Source organism: Psittacula echo (genome assembly GCF_963264785.1).
Source record: "Psittacula echo genome assembly, chromosome: 1".
NCBI lineage: Eukaryota > Metazoa > Chordata > Aves > Psittaciformes > Psittacidae > Psittacula > Psittacula echo.
The window spans coordinates 160,572,335-160,592,757 of record NC_137735.1 but is presented as its reverse complement, the minus strand read 5'-3'; the positions used below and the strand labels follow the sequence as shown (position 1 = coordinate 160,592,757).

At 37.4% G+C, this 20,423-nt stretch overlaps 1 protein-coding gene across 1 annotated transcript in view; it reads left to right on the top strand.

Moving 5' to 3' along the window:
• CTTNBP2 (cortactin binding protein 2) overlaps nt 1-20,423 on the top strand; it is a gene marked incomplete at both ends in the record, with an annotated part of 86,328 nt that overhangs the window by 2,761 nt on the left and 63,144 nt on the right. Inside the window, one exon of the mRNA XM_080635781.1 lies at nt 9,934-10,041. Within this exon, the coding sequence (XP_080491907.1) occupies nt 9,934-10,041 (108 nt within the window). The remainder of the gene's footprint in view (nt 1-9,933; nt 10,042-20,423) is intronic.

Here is a 20,423-nt window from a genome sequence, read left to right as displayed (position 1 = left end):
AGTCTGCTGCATGTAGAGGGCTAGCTTGTCACATAACTTTAATGTGGTTTTAACAAAGCCTATGAAAAGCCTATTTTTGCGATTGAAATAGCAAACATGAAGTTTGCTGAAATGATTCAGTAAAATTTCTGGGTTCGGTTTTGCTTGACCAGTGATCAAAAGCATAAACATTGTTTTTCTCTGAAAGAGAGTACCTTCTGCTATCTGTAAAGCTGTACATATAGGGGATAGTGGTAGAGTGAAATCTTGACTCCTCTAAAGTGAGTAGGGATTTTGCTACTTCATCAGTTAAAATTTTTTTAAGAATAATATATGCATACCTAAAAGGATCAGTCTGGGTTGCTGTGGGTCGCGTAACAGTACCAAAAAGTTGCACTACAGAGAAAACTGTCAATATTAAAAAAAAAAAAAAAAAAAACCAAAAAAAAAAGAAAAAAAAAAAGGAGAGAAATTCCATGACATTTTATGGTGACATTGTGTAGGATTTTATGCTCAGCTCAGTATATTCACTATCTATCGATCTGCAGGAATGTTTATAGTAGAACTGCCATTCTGGTCAATATTGTGAAATGTTAAATAATGGTTTGGTCAAATCAATTATACAGGCTGATTTAGATCAGTTGGCTTTCCAACTGATTCCAATAGATTCTTTCCTGAAAAATATTGCAAGTAGCAAAATGAGACACAATCTTTGAAGAGCAAACACTATGTCTCTTATTAGGGATTATATCCCGGAGAACGGTCAGTTGCAAAAGGGCTTGGGTTAACTACCACTGTCCTTGTCTGAGTACAAGTTCTCAGTGTAGCATTATTATTCAGAGAAGTTATTTTCATCTAGTCAGTTTTGCAATGCTGATGTGATGTTTCAACACATAGGTGAGATGCAGAGCACAGTTCTATCTGGTTTAGTCCCATTACTCCTCTGTGATGAGAGATAGGTCTTGATCTCTTGATCCATCTGGCAGTGATACACTTCAGTGATACTCTTCTGCTTCTTCTCCCCCTGGTTCGAGCTACAGAATTGCTTTTTCTGTGCCTTCTACTTCACATCCTGCAGCATGGCCTCTCTTCCTTTGTTGTGAAGGTTTCGGGGATAAGAGAAAGCCGCTGAACGTAGTCTACTTTGTAAATGTCCCTTTCTCTTCCAAATGGGGACTTGTTCACAATGTCTGACAATAAAAGTGAAGTGCAGAGAGGCAATGCTATGAGCCGGATGTGTGGAAGTACATGGAGGTGCAAATCCGTAGGAGGCAGCACATCTTTTTCCTAACTGCTGTGACTTTATTTGTATAAGCATTGCTTTGGCCTCAGAGATGATATGGCAGGATACGAATAGAGATGGAAATTGGGATGGGAACAACAGAGCTTGGGAAGACAACAGTTTGAGGTTTGCCACTCAAGACAGGGATCAGTTGATTGACTATACCTGTGTAATCCTTCAATATGTAAACAAGAAGGTGTCAAGTAGGCTTAGGAAAGAGATACTGCCTCTGTGGTATATGAACTAATGCTTTCTTGGGCATTGATTTTTGGCTCTATTGTAGGACAGGGTAAGGTGTAAAACTTAAAGACAGCTTCAAAAGTGTGTACCTGTATGTGGATCTAATAATGTACTGTTTGCCTTAGAAGTGACTTATCTGAAAGTGATTTTCTGAATAGACATTACCTGTTAAGTTTAAGTGTTTAAACTTGGTTATTGAAGGGTTGTGGGCCTAGATCCATACAAAGGACTTAGTTACCTAACTTGCACTGAAATAAAAAAAATGACTAAGTACCTTTGTGGCTGTTAATAGATTGCAAGCATGTTTTAACAGCTGTGACAGTATCTGGGTGTATGTAAAGGTCAGTATCTTACTAATTTTGGAGGGGCTGGGGGCAGTGTTTTCTTATTTCCAAAATAAATATTCCAGTTTTGAGGTATATTTATGGTTAATGTGGAAGCTGTTGAAAGTTTTGCAGTTAGCTCAAGCCAAAAAACCCCACAACAACTAAACAAAACCTCTCCCATACCTTTTAAAGAAAACCATTGAAAAACCCAGAAAGCAACGGAGCTGTGCTTGGAAAAAAGGATGGCAGAAAAAGCAGGTAACTTCATGTGATGAACAGTCCAATAAAAGTCATTGAGCTAATGGATGGGCATAATTAAATGTATGTACAGTCCCCTATGATCCCTCAGATATGACTGTATGAAATTTTATGTAAGTCTTGGATGTTAACATCAGATGATAACTCTCCAGCAAGAAACTTGGCCTTAGGTGACATACAAGTTCCACAGCATGGCTTTTCCTTTAAAGATATTTCTGTGCCTTCATATTTGTTCCTGTTGCCAAAACATTGCTATAGGCCACATCTTCTTAAGTACATCTTGGGTAGGGTGGGAAATGGACATGTGTTTTTGCATCAGATAATTTCTGAAGAAGCATGGCTTCACAGACACTTACCCTGGTTTCAGGCTAAAGAACAAACCTTCCACAGCCAAAGCAGTAAGTTGTGGGTTTCCCTGAAGTATTCACAAATACTGTATGGATGTTATAACTACGTCTTCTAACACTCTTTCCGTTTGCAGAGTGTTCTTTATTAGAAAAAGGTTAGGATTTATTTGACCACATACCCATGTTTATGTTGAGCTAGGTCTTGAAACTTCCTTTTATAGTTGGTGGACTGAAGCAAGTGGTTAGAAGGAATAAAGTCTTTCTATGAATGGGTTTCTGAGCTTCTCTGTTTTTGAGTGAAGTGATTGAGGCAGCTGACTCTTAGAGGTATGGGTGGGGTTCAGGGGTCTTAAATTTAGGTGTCTTCATGTATGCACAGTGTTTAATATCCTATTACTTTCAGTGAAGCCATGAGTAAATAGTTTTAGTGGCTGGTTAGCTGAATAGTTGATTGTTTTGACTGGGCTGATCTGTTGGAAATAAAGGGGCATTAGGTACCTAGTTTACATAGCTCACACTTACCTTTAGGTGTCTTAGTCCTGTCTTGAGGGCTTCCTTTAGTGGTCCATATATCCCTGCTGGCCTTCTGCTACCCATCCAGATGGCATGGATGATTCTTCTAATTCCTCTGCCATATCTTCCTGTCCCCAAAAGATATCTCTGATCCCTTAGACATTCTAAATCACACTAGATACTTCTAAGTAGTAGGCAACTACTAATAGAATTAGCCAAATAAATAGAATTAATCAAAACAGATCTTTTATATTTTGTCAAATGAGTTGTACCTGGGGAACATATTCAGTGTTGTAAAACATATGAATCAGGGTTGTGTTTCCCTGGTGTAGCTGTTCCATGGGTCTGTCAGATGTGAGACCCTTACGATGTTAAAAGTTTACTTTGTATAGCCTAATAAGTAGTAGCAAACATTTTATTTTTAGAATCTCATCTTGGAAGTCTGCTTTGTGAATCCTCAAGAGGATTCTTGTATTTAATGGAACTCAGTATAAAATGTGCAACAAACGTAGATATGTACCTTTCCCTTCCCTGAAAGGTGTTTTTTTTTTTTTTTTTACAGCTTTTCCATATATATTTCCTGTACACCATTTTTATACTCCTTTCCCCATCCCTGTCTTTTGACTTCAGCCCTCAATTATGCTCCACAGGTTTCTTTCCCAGTTCCTGGGTTTCCAGCTCCATCTGTAAAAAGGCTATGTAGCTGCTTTCCAAGGAGGAAGGAACTTGTTTTCCATGGTCTTTAAGGTTAATCTGCAGCTAAGATGTTTTTTGCTTCTGTTCTGCTTAGGAAAAATATGAAGCTGTGTCTTTTATACTTTACCTATTCAGACTTCTGCTGAAGGCAGCAGAGTTTGTAACAGCTGCTGCAGTAGCACAATGAACAGCGCATTTAGTTCATTAAGTTGCCATTACTGCCAGTACTACCAGTACTAGCAAGTGGGTTGGGTAAGCAAAATCAAAGTATTGACACTGCCACTCCCTCACAAGATATTATTTTTTTCTTCATTTTTTTTCTTTTTGAATCCTAAAGATTTTAACCATCTCTGCTCTAAATAGCTATTCTATGTTCCCCTGCCTTTTCTTTACTTTGCAGTTTCATCCTCTTACTGTCTTTTCCAGAGATGATGGAGGTGGGAAAATGTCTGTCCATTTTGATCACTGCTGTCCCAAGTCATTCTTCTCTTGCTCAGAAAAACTGTTTTGTCTGCTTTTTGGTTCATGGTAGACCTTCTTTTAATCTTTAGCAATGCAGGTTATCATTTTGCCCGTGCTCTTTTTCCGATGCCTCCACAGGTAGTTGAATGAGTTTTAGCTAATTAGCTGTTTGTTCTATTGTCAGTGCACTTGCTGCCAGGCAACACACCCCCCTAATAAAACTGATGGGAAAAATAATGTGGAGGCTTAGAGACATAGAGGACTGAAGTTGTAGTCTTTTTCACGTTCTTTATTCTTATAAATCAAATAAACCAGACACTTTAAAATCCAAAAGAGGTAGAGGGAAAAAATAATTCTCTTATATTCTGGTTGTGTATGCCAAGTGTCACCGTGGGGCAACATATTAATATATCCCTGTTATGAAACCAATTTAATGGATGACTCTGTTACATAGTTGTTAAGTTGTTGGTGAAATTGTTACAGCTTGGCACTTTACCAGAGGTATTGTAGCTAAACCTCAGATGACATATAAGCCATGAGCTACTAATGCAGTCTTTAAGTTTTCTGGTGATCTTAAGACTTATTGCTCCAGTGGAAGATATTATGAAGATTACTTTTCTAAATCTAAACAACTTTTCTCTGTAACTTAGGCAAACAGTGCTCCATCTGAAATAAGCACTTCAGGCAAACCTGCCATGACTGACATCTTGATCCCCAGAAGGTGGCAGGGAATGTTTAAGCGGAAGGATACTTTTATTTCCTCATATGCTTTATCAACTCAAATCTTAAAAATATTTAAAAATTGTGATGGAAAATACATTAAATCTTTAAACTATGTATTTTGGTCCACTTAGGGTAAGCTACATTGGAGCTCCGTAAGTGCTGATTCAGAGATGTGTATGGTGGGAAGGTGCGGTAACTTCTTCAGCAACTGCCATGCACGCTCTAACACTGTGTGAGGGGATTCGAGGTTGCTTATCCATAGTGAACAAACCAAAGGTGTCCTTAATGTTCTGGAATAAAGTGGTCATTCCAGTTTGGGAATTTGTTGGTTAAAGAATGATTAGAAAGCCTCAGTGGGCATAAATTTATTCCTAAACAAGACTTGAAAAATGGTGGACTTCTCTTTCATCCTAAAAGCTTTTAAATTCTTTATTTCACTTTTTCTGCTTGTGTGTCGTTTCTGGTTGATTTTGGACATCGGTTTGGGAAAGTTCTTTGTATGTATGTGAAGACATGTCTGACAGAGTTTGTACATAGAGAATGTGGGTAATAATAGATTATGTTCAGGAAGGGATTCTATAGGTACATAGTGAGTAAAAGACAGACTAGGGACAACGTAGGCCCCCTTCGGAAGATATCAGGAGAACTGGCTACCCAGGATTTGGAGAAGGCTGAGGTTCTTAATGACTTCTTTGCCTCGGTCTTCACTGGCAAAGTCTCTGACCGCACCACCCAAATCTTGGAAGGCGAACGCAGGGACTGTGAGAATGAAGACCCTAGGCCCACTGTAGGAGAGGATCTGGTTCGAGACCATCTTAAAAACCTAAACGTACACAAGTCCATGGGACCTGACGAAATCCATCTGAGGGTCCTGAAGGAGCTGGCGAATGAAGTTGCTGAGCCACTGGCCATCATATTTGAAAAATCATGGCAGTCAGGTGAAGTTCCCAATGACTGGAAGAAGGGAAATATAACCCCCATTTTCAAGAAGGGGAAAATGGATGACCTGGGGAATTAGAGACCAGTCAGTCTCACCTCTGTGCCTGGCAAAATCTTGGAGCAGATTCTCCTGGAAGGCATGCTAAGGTACATGAAAAGCAAGGAGGTGGTTGGTGACAGCCAGCATGGCTTCACTAAGGGGAAATCCTGCCTGACCGATGTGGTGACCTTCTATGATGGGGCTACAGAACTGATGGACAGAGGCAGAGTGGTTGACATCATCTACCTGGACTTGTGCAAAGAGTTTGACACTGTCCTGCATGACATCCTTGTCTCTAAAGTGGAGAGACATCAATTTGATGGGTGGACCACTCGGTGGATAAAGAACTGGCTGGATGGCCGCACGCGAAGAGTTGTGGTCAATGGCTCGATGTCCAGCTGGAGACCGGTAACGAGTGGTGTCCCTCAGGGATCGGTGTTGGGACCGGTCTTGTTCAACATCTTTGTCGGTGACATGGACAGTGGGATTGAGCGCGCCCCCAGCAAGTTTGCCGATGACACCAAGCTGTGTGGTTCGGTTGATACGCCGGAGGGAAGGGATGCCACCCAGAGGGACCTCGACACGCTTGTGAGGTGGGCTGATGCCAACCTGATGAAGTCTAACCATGCCGAGTGCAAGGTCCTACACCTGGGTCGGAGCAATCCCAGGCACAGCTACAGGTTGGGCAGAGAAGAGATTCAGAGCAGCCCTGTGGAGAAGGACTTGGGGGTGTTGGTCGATGAAAAAATAAACATGAGCCGGCTTCAGTGTGTGCTCGCAGCCCAGAAAGCAACCGTATCCTGGGCTGCATCAAAAGGAGCGTGACCAGCAGGTCGAAGGAGGTGATCCTGCCCCTCTACTCTGCTCTCGTGAGACCTCACTTGGAGCATTGTGTGCAGTTCTGGTGTCCTCAACATGGAAAAAAAGACACGGAACTGTTGGAAGAAGTCCGGAGGAGGCCCACGAGGATGATCAGGGACTGGAGCACCTCCCATATGAAGTGAGGCTGAGAAAGTTGGGGCTGTTCAGCCTGGAGAAGAGAAGGCTGCGTGGAGACCTCATAGCAGTCTTCCAGTATCTGAAGGGGGCCTACAAGGATGCTGGGGATGGACTCCTCATCAGGGACTGTAGTGACAGGACAAGGGGTAACGGGTTCAAACTTAAACAGGGGAAGTTTAGATTGATTCCTTATAAGGAAGAAATTCTTTACTGAGAGGGTGGTGAGGCACTGGAATGGGTTGCCCAGGGAGGTTGTGAGTGCTCCATCCTTGGCGGTGTTCAAGGCCAGGTTGGATGAGGCCTTGGGTGGCATGGTTTAGTGTGAGGTGTCCCTGCCCATGGTAGGGGGGTTGGAACTTGATGATCTTAAGGTCTTTTCCAACACTAACTATTCTATGATTCTATGATTCTGTTTTCTGTGCTTTATAAATCAGGAGGTATCAAACATGTAGCTGATGTCAGGCTGACAGCAAAGCTGGTGGTTCTTCACAAACTGTGTAGTTGTGCTGTGGAATGTTGTGAATGCTAATGTGACATAGAGATTCAAAAAGCAATGGGACAATTTCACAACAGGTATGTCAGCCAAGGGCTACTACATGAAAAATCACAATTTCTGTCTTGAAGGTATATAAGCTGAAAACTGCTGGAGGCTGGGAGAGTATTTCTGGGCAGCATCATTATGTGCTTGTCTTGCTCTGGTACTGATTTCAAAGCATCCATTGTTGGCTGCTTTTAGAGACAGGATGCTCAGATAAGTGGGGTTTTAGTCTGATATGCTAGAACTGTTTGTATACTAAGTGGTTTTGGTAGTTCTCATTTCTAGTTTTTGAAGTGAAAATATAAAACCGAAGTTGTGTGTCTTATTTTTATGACTATTTACATTTTTATTTGTTTATATTAAACTAGAAATTGCCAGAGAGTACTTTTAATTGCTTGTTATTGCTGTCTTTTTGTGTTTTCTAGTTCAGGGTGTGTACTTGAGCAAAATTAACTTTAATTGCTTGATCAGGTGCTTAGTTAAAAATGCTCATCACTGCATCACATATGTTGAAGAATGCCTTTTTTTTCATTAAGAATGTAAGAGTGTTTTAGTTTATGTCTTGTGGAAGACTGCAGAAATGAGAATTTTCACCTGTGATGTACAATCAGTCTTTTGACAAAGAGCTGCCCTGTGTTATACATCTTGACAAGCTGGGTTTACTGACTTGGAAAAGAGCAGCATCATGTTTCTTGCACTGTATTTTTCTTAACTTTGTCTATCAGAAAACTTGGGTGCCTATTTTGACAGAGGAGGCAAGCGTATTTTAGAAAGGGAAAACAATGTAGTGGTTAAACACCTGAACAAAGACTTTGAAGACTGATGTTGAATATTGTGTTTTATACTACCTGCTTTCTGTGTTGTTTGGAAAAAATATCCCTTCATCATTTTCTATCCAAACAATGGAGACAGTGTTTCTTTATTGTAAAGGAAGTTATGTGAATAAATAATTGCTGTCCTTAAGCTATTTAGATATTAAGTGGTTCAAGAAGGAGGGTGGGAAGGTGGGTCCTGCTATCTGACTGAATTAAATTTAGTAGTTGTACCTACTGAGGGTGAAACCTGCTGCAATCTATGAGGTAAAATCCAGTCTATTGACACTAGATTACATGAGGAACGACATATGTTTATTAACTTTTCACTTTATACATGTCCATAGATTGGTGAGCACTGTATAGAATTGTGAGGAGCACTGTGAGAGGCTGCAGCATACATTGGGAAAAGGCCTTCAGAGAAACCAGTTGTTTTTCTTGACCCATTGGTGTGGATGGTAAGATGTATCTTCTGGATTAGAGGAGTAGCTGATCCAGGCAGCGAAAGTAGAGGATAACTATTGTTCAGTCTAGAAATACTGGTTAGAGTACATGGCCTTGTTCTCAAAACAGTTACGCTTAATAGAAATCATTGCTCCTGTTGATCAAGGTTGTTCTACACCTTAGATTTTATGCAGTACTTGTGATATGGGTTTACCAGGGTTTTATGTAGTGGCAAAATGAGGATGTTAACCTTTTAAGTGAGGAATTTTGTGCAAAGTCTCACATGAAGTAGATGTCCCTGCCATTTCTCTGTCCTTTTTCCAGGTTATTGATGAAGTTGAATAAGGCTAGTCCCAGAGGTGCCTCAGTGCTTACGTGTCTCCATCTCAAAAAGTAATTGTTACCCATAGTGTTTGCTTCCTATCCATGAAGTGTCTTTTCATGCAATACAATTGGATAGGAGTTTCTGTAATAAAATTTGATACAGAACCTTGTCCAAAACTTCTTGAAAATCCAAATATATTAGTGTCCAGTGGATCCCCTTTACCCATGTGTCTGTTGACATTGTTACAGAACTGTAACTGCTTATGAGGTAGATTTGGTTTTACAGAAGCTGTACTGATATTCCCAACATACAGTGTTCATGCATGTGCTCAGTGATTTTATTCATCAGCATAAACTCATTCACTGTCTTGCTGGGCTGAAAGTCAGACTTACACTGATCTTTGTTGTGGAGTGAGAAGATATTGTTGTGAACTGTTGTTTGTCAGCACCTCTTAAACCTGAACTGGACCCTTCAGCCAAACAAATGAGACTACAAATGAAGCATGCATACAAAATTTCATGTCTTTTCACAAGCTGGTCTTCAAAAAAAATCACATTCAGCCCAGTATGGTGTGATGGGTTTTTTTTTTGCCAGTGAGGCACAGGTTATACTGGATTACGTGTGCTGTGGTTTAGGTTCTTTAACCCTCTCTTGCCTTCATCCCTGATGTGCTATTTCAGGTGTGCTGACTTGTTTCGGCCTCTGTGAGGCTGCATATGGGAACTGTTAATGACAAAGTTTCTTTACCATTTCACAAGACTTTGCAGGAATTCCTTGTAACAGCATGGGATTTAAAACATTTTGGTGTGTGTATATGTTAATTTATTCACTTCAAATTAAAATAATAGACTGACATTAATTTTGAGTGTATATACTATAATTAAAGCCACCTCAAGTTTTGAAAGTTACAGATGTTCGAGGAACCCATAATTAGGATGCTGATATGTCTATGTTTCGGATCTACATAACTGTTGAAGTCAGTGTGTTTACCAGTGTTTTGTTTTTTTCAGAAAAAAGAGTTTGATGTGGATAACTTGAGCAAGCCAGAATTGCGAATGCTTTTGAGTATAATGGAAGGAGAACTAGAAGCACGAGACCTTGTAATTGAAGCCTTGCGGGTAAGTTAACTGGGCTGTTGTTTTTTTTATCTATTTATTTATTTATTACTCCCTTTTGCCACTTCATTTGTGCTGTGCGTAGAATATTATTACTGAAAGAGAAAATTGTGATTTTTGATGTTCTAGGTTGACTAAATCTCAGTAATCACAAAATATGTTCTTATTTACTTGTTACCATTCAGCAATTCTATGTAATTTCTGTATAAAATATCAATAAAATTTCAGAGAAATAAGTGCAAAACCTGCAAAGTTACTTCCTCTATATATTATTTAATATTGTGGAGTCTGTTATAAAATTCAGTTATTTGTTCTATGTTTTATTTGTTCTACATATTTGTGCATCTAGTCTTCCAATGTATTAATATTCTATGAGATGGAAGGAATGACAGACTTGGATGGTCATAGCCACTTAGGGAAAAGTTTTCATAGGTTCTTTTTTTTTTTTTTTTTTTTTTTTTTAATGAAAACTGAAATACAGGATATATGCTCTTAACAGTACTCACAGCACTTGGTTAGATTTTTTCTATGCTAGGCATATGTGAAGGTTGGTTTTCTGCTTCAGAAGGTTGCAGTCTGAGGCAAATTGAAAAGTTGACTGCAAATTTACAAACAAAACTGTATTTTAATCAAAAGATGATAACTTTTTTATGACTGTAATGACTTTAAAATTGATCTGGAACTGAATAAAATTTAACAGAGCTGCTAAGCAGACTGCAGGTTTAGGGGGGAAAACAGCCTTATGTGTTTTGAAAATACTTACAGCTTCATAGTTAGGTAGAGGGGAAACTATGCACTTTAAGGTCACCTAAAGCAAAACCTCAATGTACTAAAATACATTTAATACTAGTATTTAGTAGTATATGTAATGATTATCAAGTAGTGTGGGAACATTTTCCACTTGTAACGTTACAGTCACTACTGTAAATGCATTTTTATTCCATTTTAATTTGTTTTGTGATTGTGGTTGCTTCAGATCACTTGATGCAAATGGAGCTGTCATTGATGTACCTGCATTAATAAGTAAAGACTTTATAGGTATAAATCTCTTATAAAATGCAATTTTCATTTTGTAATGACAATAAGACACTGGAAGTGGTATGTTTCTGGGGGATTACTGCACTTTGAAGTTACTTGGTGTTTGGCCTTCAGGTATACGCATATGTTGAAATGTACTGCCTTTTCATCTAGCTGTTTTACAATTTCACATCTCATTTGCCTCGACTAGGGCTTGTTTTTTATCCTGACTGCCAGTTAAGGTTTTGTAAAAGGGGAAACAACATGCACGCCGCATCCAGAATCTTTTTTTGACTCTTCTAACTTTGGAGGAATGCAAATAGGATACTGAGACAATTTTCTCTAATACATATTCATGAACAAGCTACTACACTGCATACCAAATAATGGATGTATTGAAATTGACTGGAAAAAAAAAAAGCAGTGCACATTTAGTGATAGTAAATGTTGAACATTCAGGATAGTGCAGTCTCAGGAGAGGAAAAGCCTACATCAGATTCCCATGCACCTGTTGAAATGGGTAGTAGTATGTACACAGTGGTTTTTTACTGACTAATGTAGAACAATTAAAAAAATAGCTCAGTTTCACGTAATGTATATAAATGCTGAAAATTAGTTTTGGGGTTTTTTTTGTTTTATTCTCGTGCATCTCAATTTCTGTTTCCTGTGTTTTGTAGTAAAATCCTTTAAACAAAATCCATGTGGAATTCAAGTCTTCCAGGCAACTTGCCTGGTTAACTGTACTAGCACTAGAAAGCATTGAAGTTACACCTGCTGAAGAACAATAGTCTGGTATCTTGGATTATGATACTTTCGGATCTTCTGGCTTCTTGTGTGGGAAGCTGCAAGTCAGCAGTATCAGCAGCTGGAGTCTCTAAGCAGCTCACAAAATAACCTACTAATAGCCAAATATAGGTCTTTTATAAAAGTGAACAATGAGAGAATTCCAGTGGAATTGTGTCAAATGTGGTACTTTGATTTGTTTCAACAAATTGGCCTTAGATACTTTGTGTATCCTTAAAGCAAGAAAAAAGGGTTTTCACATAAGGGAAAAGATGTTATTTCAAACACTGTTCAAGCTCTGTTTCAAAACTAAGGAAGTTTGTGAGTGTTGGTGTTTGGGGAGTATGGTGGATGTTGTTTGTTACAGTTTTGGTGGTTTTTTGGAGGTTTTTTTTGGTGGTTTTTTGTTTGTTTGTTTGTTTGTTTGTTTTTCTGGTTTGGGCTTTTTTTTTTGTTTTTAATTCTACCAGTACTGCAAAACTGTTTGAAAGCTAATTTCTCCGATAGGTCAAAGTATAATGATTTCCAGCCCTGTACTAGATAATATATGTGTTGTCTTTTCTCCTTAAGTGATCTTGCTGTCAGTTTTCAGTCACTGGGATGTATATATTTATTAAGCAGTCTGTATGTTGGTCTTTTTGTAAGAACTGGGTCTTTTAATCTCTTAGAAAATAACTGTTCATTCTTGAGGTTGTCCTCTTAGATTTTTCTCTATAATCACTTATGTTTAACTACGTCATTCCTAAATGTGTGTGCCCCTATCTGTACTCATTTTTTAGGGTTTCACTGAGCATTAGTAAAAATTATGCAATAAAATAGTCCTTATGTATCTATTGGAAGTACTGCTCCTGGAAAGTTCTGGCGTTAAAGTGAATCAGTCTTGACTGATCACAAAAGATCTGATAATACTGAATATAATTAAAGACTGACTCACATGCTACTGCTCTTAATCTGTACCTAGCATGAAGTCTCTTGTTTTAACAAGACTTGTTTGATGCATCTGTTAGTCTGTCCTTTTCCCACTGTATGAATCCTTATGCTGATCTCTCATTTCCGACTTTACTAATTTTGTGTAAAGCCACATCATGTGCTTTACTGGTGGCTTTACAGAAGATCTGAAACAGATCTGATTGGTTTTTTTCTCTGTCTATAAAGCCAGCTATGTAAAAAAACCCTGCACCTACCTTCAACATCCATAGGTAGGATTTCTTTTCAGCCCGGCTCTTACCAGAGTTTGGTTCTCACAGTGCCACGTTATTTTTAGTCTTGGTATACATGTCATATGATCACAATCCATACCTTATTCACAGTATTCCCTGGTGGAATGGAAAAGATTTCTGGCAGAGTTAAGGGGTAAGAACTAGGGAGCAGGAACAGTATTTCTGGTAATACATGGAGTTGGAACTTTCTTTTTCTCCTGTGCTATATTCATAGCGTATATATATGCATTAGAGAGTTCTCACTTAAATTACTTTTAAAATCGTATTTTAAATTAATTCTCTTCACTTAATTTAGAAATTTGGTTTTTTTTTCAGGATTACAGTTTCATGTTTCCTCATATATTCAAAAAGTGCAATTTACCTGTTGTGGGTTCTGATGGATTAAGCAGAAAAAGCTTACGATGTCTTTGTTTTTGTGGATTGAGCCACAGTCCTATATATGAAGCAAACTACTATTTCATAGCTCATAGAAATCTAAAATACTAACTTTCTGAATGTCTTACATTTTTGCAACTTGTGGGTTGTTTTTTCTCTTTTTTTTTTTTTTTTTGGTAAAAGATAGCTGTAAAATTATGTGCTGTTTGAGGTGTCAGTGAAAGAAATTAAACTACAAAATAATACCCTGTATCAGTTAGTACTGCCGTAACATTGCTTTTCTGACAGGGAGACAATGCCCTTGGATTTCAGAATTGTAATGTCTTAAGATGCTTGTCTTCTGGCTGTTCATTTACAATGCAATCATTGTTTCATAAAATGAAATTGTATTTATGACTTTCGGGTTAATTTCCCCTCTGAGGTTGATTTCTACATGGCTATCGACTCCTCATGTAGCACTTTTCTAAGATGTTGCATAACTTTTTCTGCTTATTTAAAACTTAGTTTCAAAAAAGTGCAGTCCAATGAGAATAAAGAAGAAAGGCGTCAGAGTTTGTTACTCTGCTTTGAAAAGATTGAGCTAGGCAATTTTAAGCATCTCCACTGCGTCTTGTTCCAGTGCAGAGTATCCATTTTGTCTATTCTTTGTAAATAAATAAAAATTAAAAGTGAGAAAGGCCAGTAGTTTGGGGTTATGGATATAAATCTTGTTAAATTGACTAGTTATCCCAGGGGTGGGGGTTAGGGAAGATAAGTTTTGTTAGTAAAGTGAATAGTGTTCATACAGTAGATTTTTATTAAGGCATTTGAATTCGTGCCACATGATACATTAAAAAGAACCAAACCCAAGGTGTCACAAATAACAGTTAACTCTTTTTATTGCATCTTGTGCGTAAGCTGTGGTAGAATTTCCATTGTATTCTGTATAAAGTTTTGATACCTTCAAGTCTGCTTTGGAAACAAAATCTAATCTTAAAATCCAAACTGCATTAATAGGAAATACGAGATTACATCTGTATACTTTTGTGTTTTCACAATACATAGTTATTCTTTTATAATATCCACAGTTGCAGATAAACAAGGACACATAGCATTCCTGCTTCTAAAATAGGACTGTTGCTTCCTGCTTCAGCAGTTGAAACTTTATCTAACTGGGTCAACATCTCATACTATTGCTGTAAAAGTAGTATAGTGCTTTGATGTAAACAGAAAAGCTCAGGGTTTTTTTGCATTTAGCATGTATAAATTTATTATAGTATACTCTGATTTGTACAATACGCAACTCACAATATTTTGCTGAGTTAATCTATCTGAACCTTTTTTTTTTTTTTGAGAAATAGTGGCAGTCTGAAATTTGGAAGTTGGAGAAATTCAGATTTAAAAATGTTATTAACCAGAGCTGTTTAAGGTGCTGGACAAATTTAGCCCTGTGAGGACCAGCAGCCTTTGAAGAGCAGACTTTCATCACGCTCAGGGTCAAATTTCCAGATTGCTTCTCGAAGTGAACAGTTATTACGTTTGGAAAAGAGCAGCAGGATTCACCTCAAAGAGGTGATCTTTGTGTAAATCCTTCTCATTAGCACTCTGGTTGTGTATAACTACTACAACAAATGATTTAAGATGGTTCTTTCTAACTGTAATTTATTTTAGTAGCTCCTTCATGCAAGTTGCCCTGCAATTAAAGTTAAACTCAGATTAACATTTAAATCAGTGGGGTAACTTCATTAATGAGAAATAACGTTGTTTAATTGCTATTGAGAATGGATATAGTTAAAAAGGAGGGAAACTTAACTATGGCTGCTGCCTCCTTCTGTCTCAATTATCTAAGTAAACTTGTCTCCCTGTAATAAGAGGATAATATATTCCTAATGTGGAGGTAATGTGGCCACATAATCAAAGCACAGGTCTTGCCTTCCACAACTGTGTTCTCAAATACGGCATTCATTTGTTGGTTTGGTTTGGTGGTTTTTTGTTTGTTTGTTTTTGATGGGTTTTTTTGGTTTGGTTTGGGGTTTTTTTGGGGTTTTGTTTGTTTGTTTTGTTTTGTTTTGTTTTTTCTCCAGCCCTAAAGTGGTGGCTGTATCTGTTTGCTTCCATGAGGATTTTTTAAAGTGCATTGACCCTCATGTGATGGATTGAAGTGCTGGCGTTAGCTGCCAAGCATGGAATTACAAATAGTAAATGCTGCTTTTAGTAGTGATTCTCTCATAAGGTTAAATCATTAGGAAGTTATTTTTCATTTAAAATTTTACAGCCCAATTTAGTTGGGATTTTTGTTTCTTTTTTGTTAATTTTATTTGCCCATGTAAATTTCATCAGGTGGTGAATGGTAAAATGAAAATTTATATTATACTTGCTTCTATGGTATGCATTAATTAATGTGAACAAAAAAAATTGCAAACTCTTGTCACAAAATTACAGAATGGTTGGGGTTGGAAGGGACCTGTGGAAGATCGTCTAGTCCAGCCCCTTGCTAAAGCAGGTTCACATAGAGGAGGTCACACAGGATCGTGTTCAGACAGCTTTATGAATCCCTCCAGAGAAGGAGACTCCACACACAGCCTCTCTGAGCAGCCTGTTCCAGTGCGCAGTCACCCTCACAGAAAAGTTCTTCCTCATATTCAGATGGAACTTCTTCTGTTTCAGTTTGTACCTGTTGCCCACCTCATAGAACAACTATGAGATCGCAGCTGTGGGAGACCAGACTTGTACGTTGATTATGTGGCCACATTACCTTCACAATAGAAATATATTATCCCCTTATTACAGGCAGACAAGTTTACTTGGATATTTGAGACAGGTGGAAGCAGCACACATAACAACTTCCTTGGATTGTTGGGAAAAATCACCAATGAAATAAATGGCTAAAAGAATAGCCAATACCAACAATGGTAATTAATTTAAAGGCACTACAGTATCATTGCTGTGGAGCGATGTCTTTTCTCTGAGCTTAAGTGAGATACAGATTAACAGATTCTGTGTACATGATGGCCAGGTCAAGAGGACAGGATGAGAATGGCAAGGTGAATTTGGGTGTAGGCATTTCTTCACTGTTGTAAAGTACTACTGTATTTAACTTTTACCATAACTTCCTGAGGCAGCAAAGCTTATTTTCTATGCACATGTTTGTGACAATGTCTGTTTAATCTGTTTCTGCAAAATCTGACAAAATGCTAAACATTTCAGAAATAGGTAGTGTCGTAAAACCAGGCAGCTGGGAAAGAAAAGTCATAGGGCCTTGACTGAAGGAAAGGCAGAGATCTGTGGTATCTTACATAGAGAATACAGAGTTAGGGAAAATCAGACTGTTAATTTAGCTGATCAGAGAATTGAAGTTGTATTATCTAAGTTTATAGAAATATGAGGAGAAAAAAATCTCTACTGTGGGAGTTAATTCTGCCCAAATTGTAAGTACAGTCTCTCTCCCTGAATCTAAGCATTTTGACAGTCCTGCAGGCTGATCAATAGAGCTGGAAATGAATCATACTTTCTATATTATGTCTGAGTAGAAAATCCATATAAGATAATTCCTGCCTTCCACTAGCAAGGCATGTGAGTGCTTGAAGAGCAATGACTGAATTTTGTACTGAAGGTGTGTTTAATGTAATGAAATAGATCAGAAGATGGAAATTAATGCATCAGGTAATAATACCTCATAGCCACATTTAAGTATAATAACCCATTCTATTAGCTTTACCTTAAAAAGCTTCCAGTCTAAAAAGATTTAAAATAAGGATTAACAAGTTCTAGAAAGTATAGTGATTACTGTGTGAATTACACAAAGTTTCTTTAAAATAGATAATGCATTCTATGTTGAATGCCAGTTTTCAGATTCCAGCTCTCCTGTTAATTATTTTAGTACTACTAGGATATTGGTATTCAATTCCATGAGAAATTCAGTAATTTAAAGCAAGTCTTTAGAAATAGCTTTAATACTTTTTAGGAGGATCATTTCTCTTGAAATTACCTCTTTCAGAGATTTCTTAAATAATTAGCTGAAATGAAAAGGCACTCAATTTCTAAAGCTAGAATGGTATAATCCAACATCACTTCAAAATTCTGCTCTATTTTTCTAGAAGTATACATAATCAAATTGAATATTGTTTTGCAATGTATTGCATTTCAGAACAACAACAAAAATCTTTCTTCATGTGAATGTTGTGTTAGAAAATTCTGGTGATAGTGGTAGCTTGTAAAATGTTAGGATTCATTATGACAAAGGGCCTTTTTTACATATCTATGTAATATGTGTGTGTGTAAATGAACTACTTGAGTGAACTGCATTAGCATTCAAACCAAGAGCACACTTTTGAAGAAACTCTCTCTATTGTCTCCACCTACCTTTGGTTTGATTTGCTTCACAAGTCACTCGGAGACTGTGTAAATTGAACTGAGAGCAGAGCTAGTCCTAGGTAACACTTCCTTCCAAATGGCAGGACCACAGGGACATCCCCAGTGCTGATTGTGTTGCTCTACAGACTTGTTTCTGCTATGCTGCACTACCTATTAATGTTGACATAGTCACCATATTCCTATACATGCCGGGGATTGCTTTTTAAAATATAGTAGGAAATATAGTTTGATTTGATCTATATTATAAAAAAACCCAAAATGCAGCCAAACAAAAAAACCCTTTATATCCCCATGTTTACGTCCTAAAATTCCCCAATGCTTTCTACCATTATGGTCATTCAGGAATTTAAGACAGATGGACCCTGCTTGTGAAATTGCCAGATGGATCATTGTAAAATGTTCTTCTGGAGTCTCTTTCTCCCCAAAGGGCAGAATGCATTTTCTGCTCAAACTAGTTTGATTTCAAGTCCTGAGCTGAGCACTCTGGAAGGCTATTATTAGTAAACTTGTCTTTCAATTTGGCTGACAGTCATTAAGCACTGAACAATACAGTTTTATTTTAATGTCATTAAAAACATGGACTATTTTAACTATTGTATTTACATATTTCTGTACCACTTCTACAACTCTTTAAGTGTAGGTGAAGATCAAACAATATTAAAAAAAAAAGAAAGCTGAGTGCATTACAGTTTATCATAACAGTATACTACATAACAGCATAAGGTTTTTTGTAGGTAACAGAGATGGAAATGGAAATGCTATGCAGAATGGGGAGCCTTTCATGACTGGCTGTAGATACTCATAAGCTATACTTGTCACTGTTTCCCAGTGACTTCTGTCTAGCAAAAGAGCTTCCCTCCCTTCGCCAAGGCAGACTTTTGCCTACTGCAGTTTGAGATTTTAAAGAAAACTTGATTTATCAGCTAGAGTTTAATTTTCTTTTAAATGTAGTTTATTGCCTTCTGCGTCTTGTGATGGGGTGATACTTGGTTTTGCCTGTACTCTGTAACTTACACATTAAAATACAATCATTACATATGCCATAATTGTCAGTTGCTTATGGATAAAGAAATACTGCACAAAGTCAACAAGAACTTTACTATAAGACTTGATACTTCTAGAATGAACTTCGGGGCTAGAGGGAAAAAACCTGGGAGCTATACGGAAAAAGGGAATGAATCCATATAGTTTAATTGTTCTCAACTTGACTCATAGGTAGAAAAATTACATGTATATGAAGTGTAATCTATCAAAGGAAGCTACACCACCTACAAATTATGAAGACCCTTCCCTGCACTAATTGTGCTAAGTTGTGAATTTAAAATGCAAATCTAAACTTCTCTTATGTGTCTGAATCCCATGGTGCTCTCATAGCAAAGAATGGAGCTAAAAGCACACAGAAGGCGGCTTTTGCAGTAAAACAGGCTGGCAGCCAGTAAGACAGCCTGTTTTGTAGCAGGTGCCTTTGAAAAATGGTGATTAGGTAGAAGGAGGAGCAGAAAATGTTAAACTGTATGTAGCAGAAGGTTATTGTTGCAGACAGTATGATGAGCAGTGGTGGCAGAAGAAAACCATGAAATAGAAAATGTCCTGTTTGAGTTATTATTTTTGCATGTTGCAATTTCTTTGCAAAAACTTAATTTTTACAAAGCTTCAGGGACATAAAGATCTGCAATTTGTGTCCTCGCTCATCTGTTCACTGCTTTGGATTTATTGACTTTAATTATGGTTGCGTGTACATTTTTTTCTGCCTTTAAATACAGTATGTCTTTACCTGTGCAATGATTCTGGTTATGGTTGAAGTTTTTACTATCATAATTTTAGTTTATTGTAATTTTCTAAACATGGCTGTCCAAAGTATTATTTCACTATTGCAACCTATTTAAAATTGATTGCAAGGAAACTATGAAATATGAATAAACCTCAGACAGATTGGTAGATGAAATGACTTAGAGCTTAGTTTGGAACGATTTCTTTATCTGTGGTTTATTTAAAGTTTTAAATTAATGCAGCATGTTCTTTGTTTACCTAACTGAAAAAGTGGTGCTAGGCACAGCCTTAAAGAATGTTCAAATTTTGATTATTTATTTTTCCCTATCTTGATCATGGTTTATATATTGGGGTTTGGTTTTGGGTTGGTTTTTTTGTTTGTTTGGGGTGTTTGGTTTTTGTTTGTGTTTTGTGGGGTGATTTTTTTGTGTGGGGGTTTTTTTTGGGGTTTTGTTTTGGTTTTGGGGTTTTTTTGGTTGTGGTTTTTTTTGTTTGTTTGTTGGGGTTTTTTTTAGTTTATATGTGCTAAATTTATTTTTATAAAATTACTTGATATGTTTTGATGCACTTTATTGCCAATCAATCTATGAAACTAACTGTATTCTAGTAAATATCTGCATAGACCTCAATTTCTGAGAATCTCATGACTGGTTACAGGGTCAGAAAATAGTTTCTGTTCCATGAGAACCAAATGACCGAGCCTGTTTTAAGACAGCAAAGCCTAACACTGTTTCAGGAAATGTTGTGAAATTAAAGGATAGTCTTGTACCTTATCCTTTATACTGCCAAAGTCCATGTTGTAATAATTTGGAAATACTGTTTATAGTATTGGTGGGTTGACTTTATATATAGTATGTTATTTAAAAG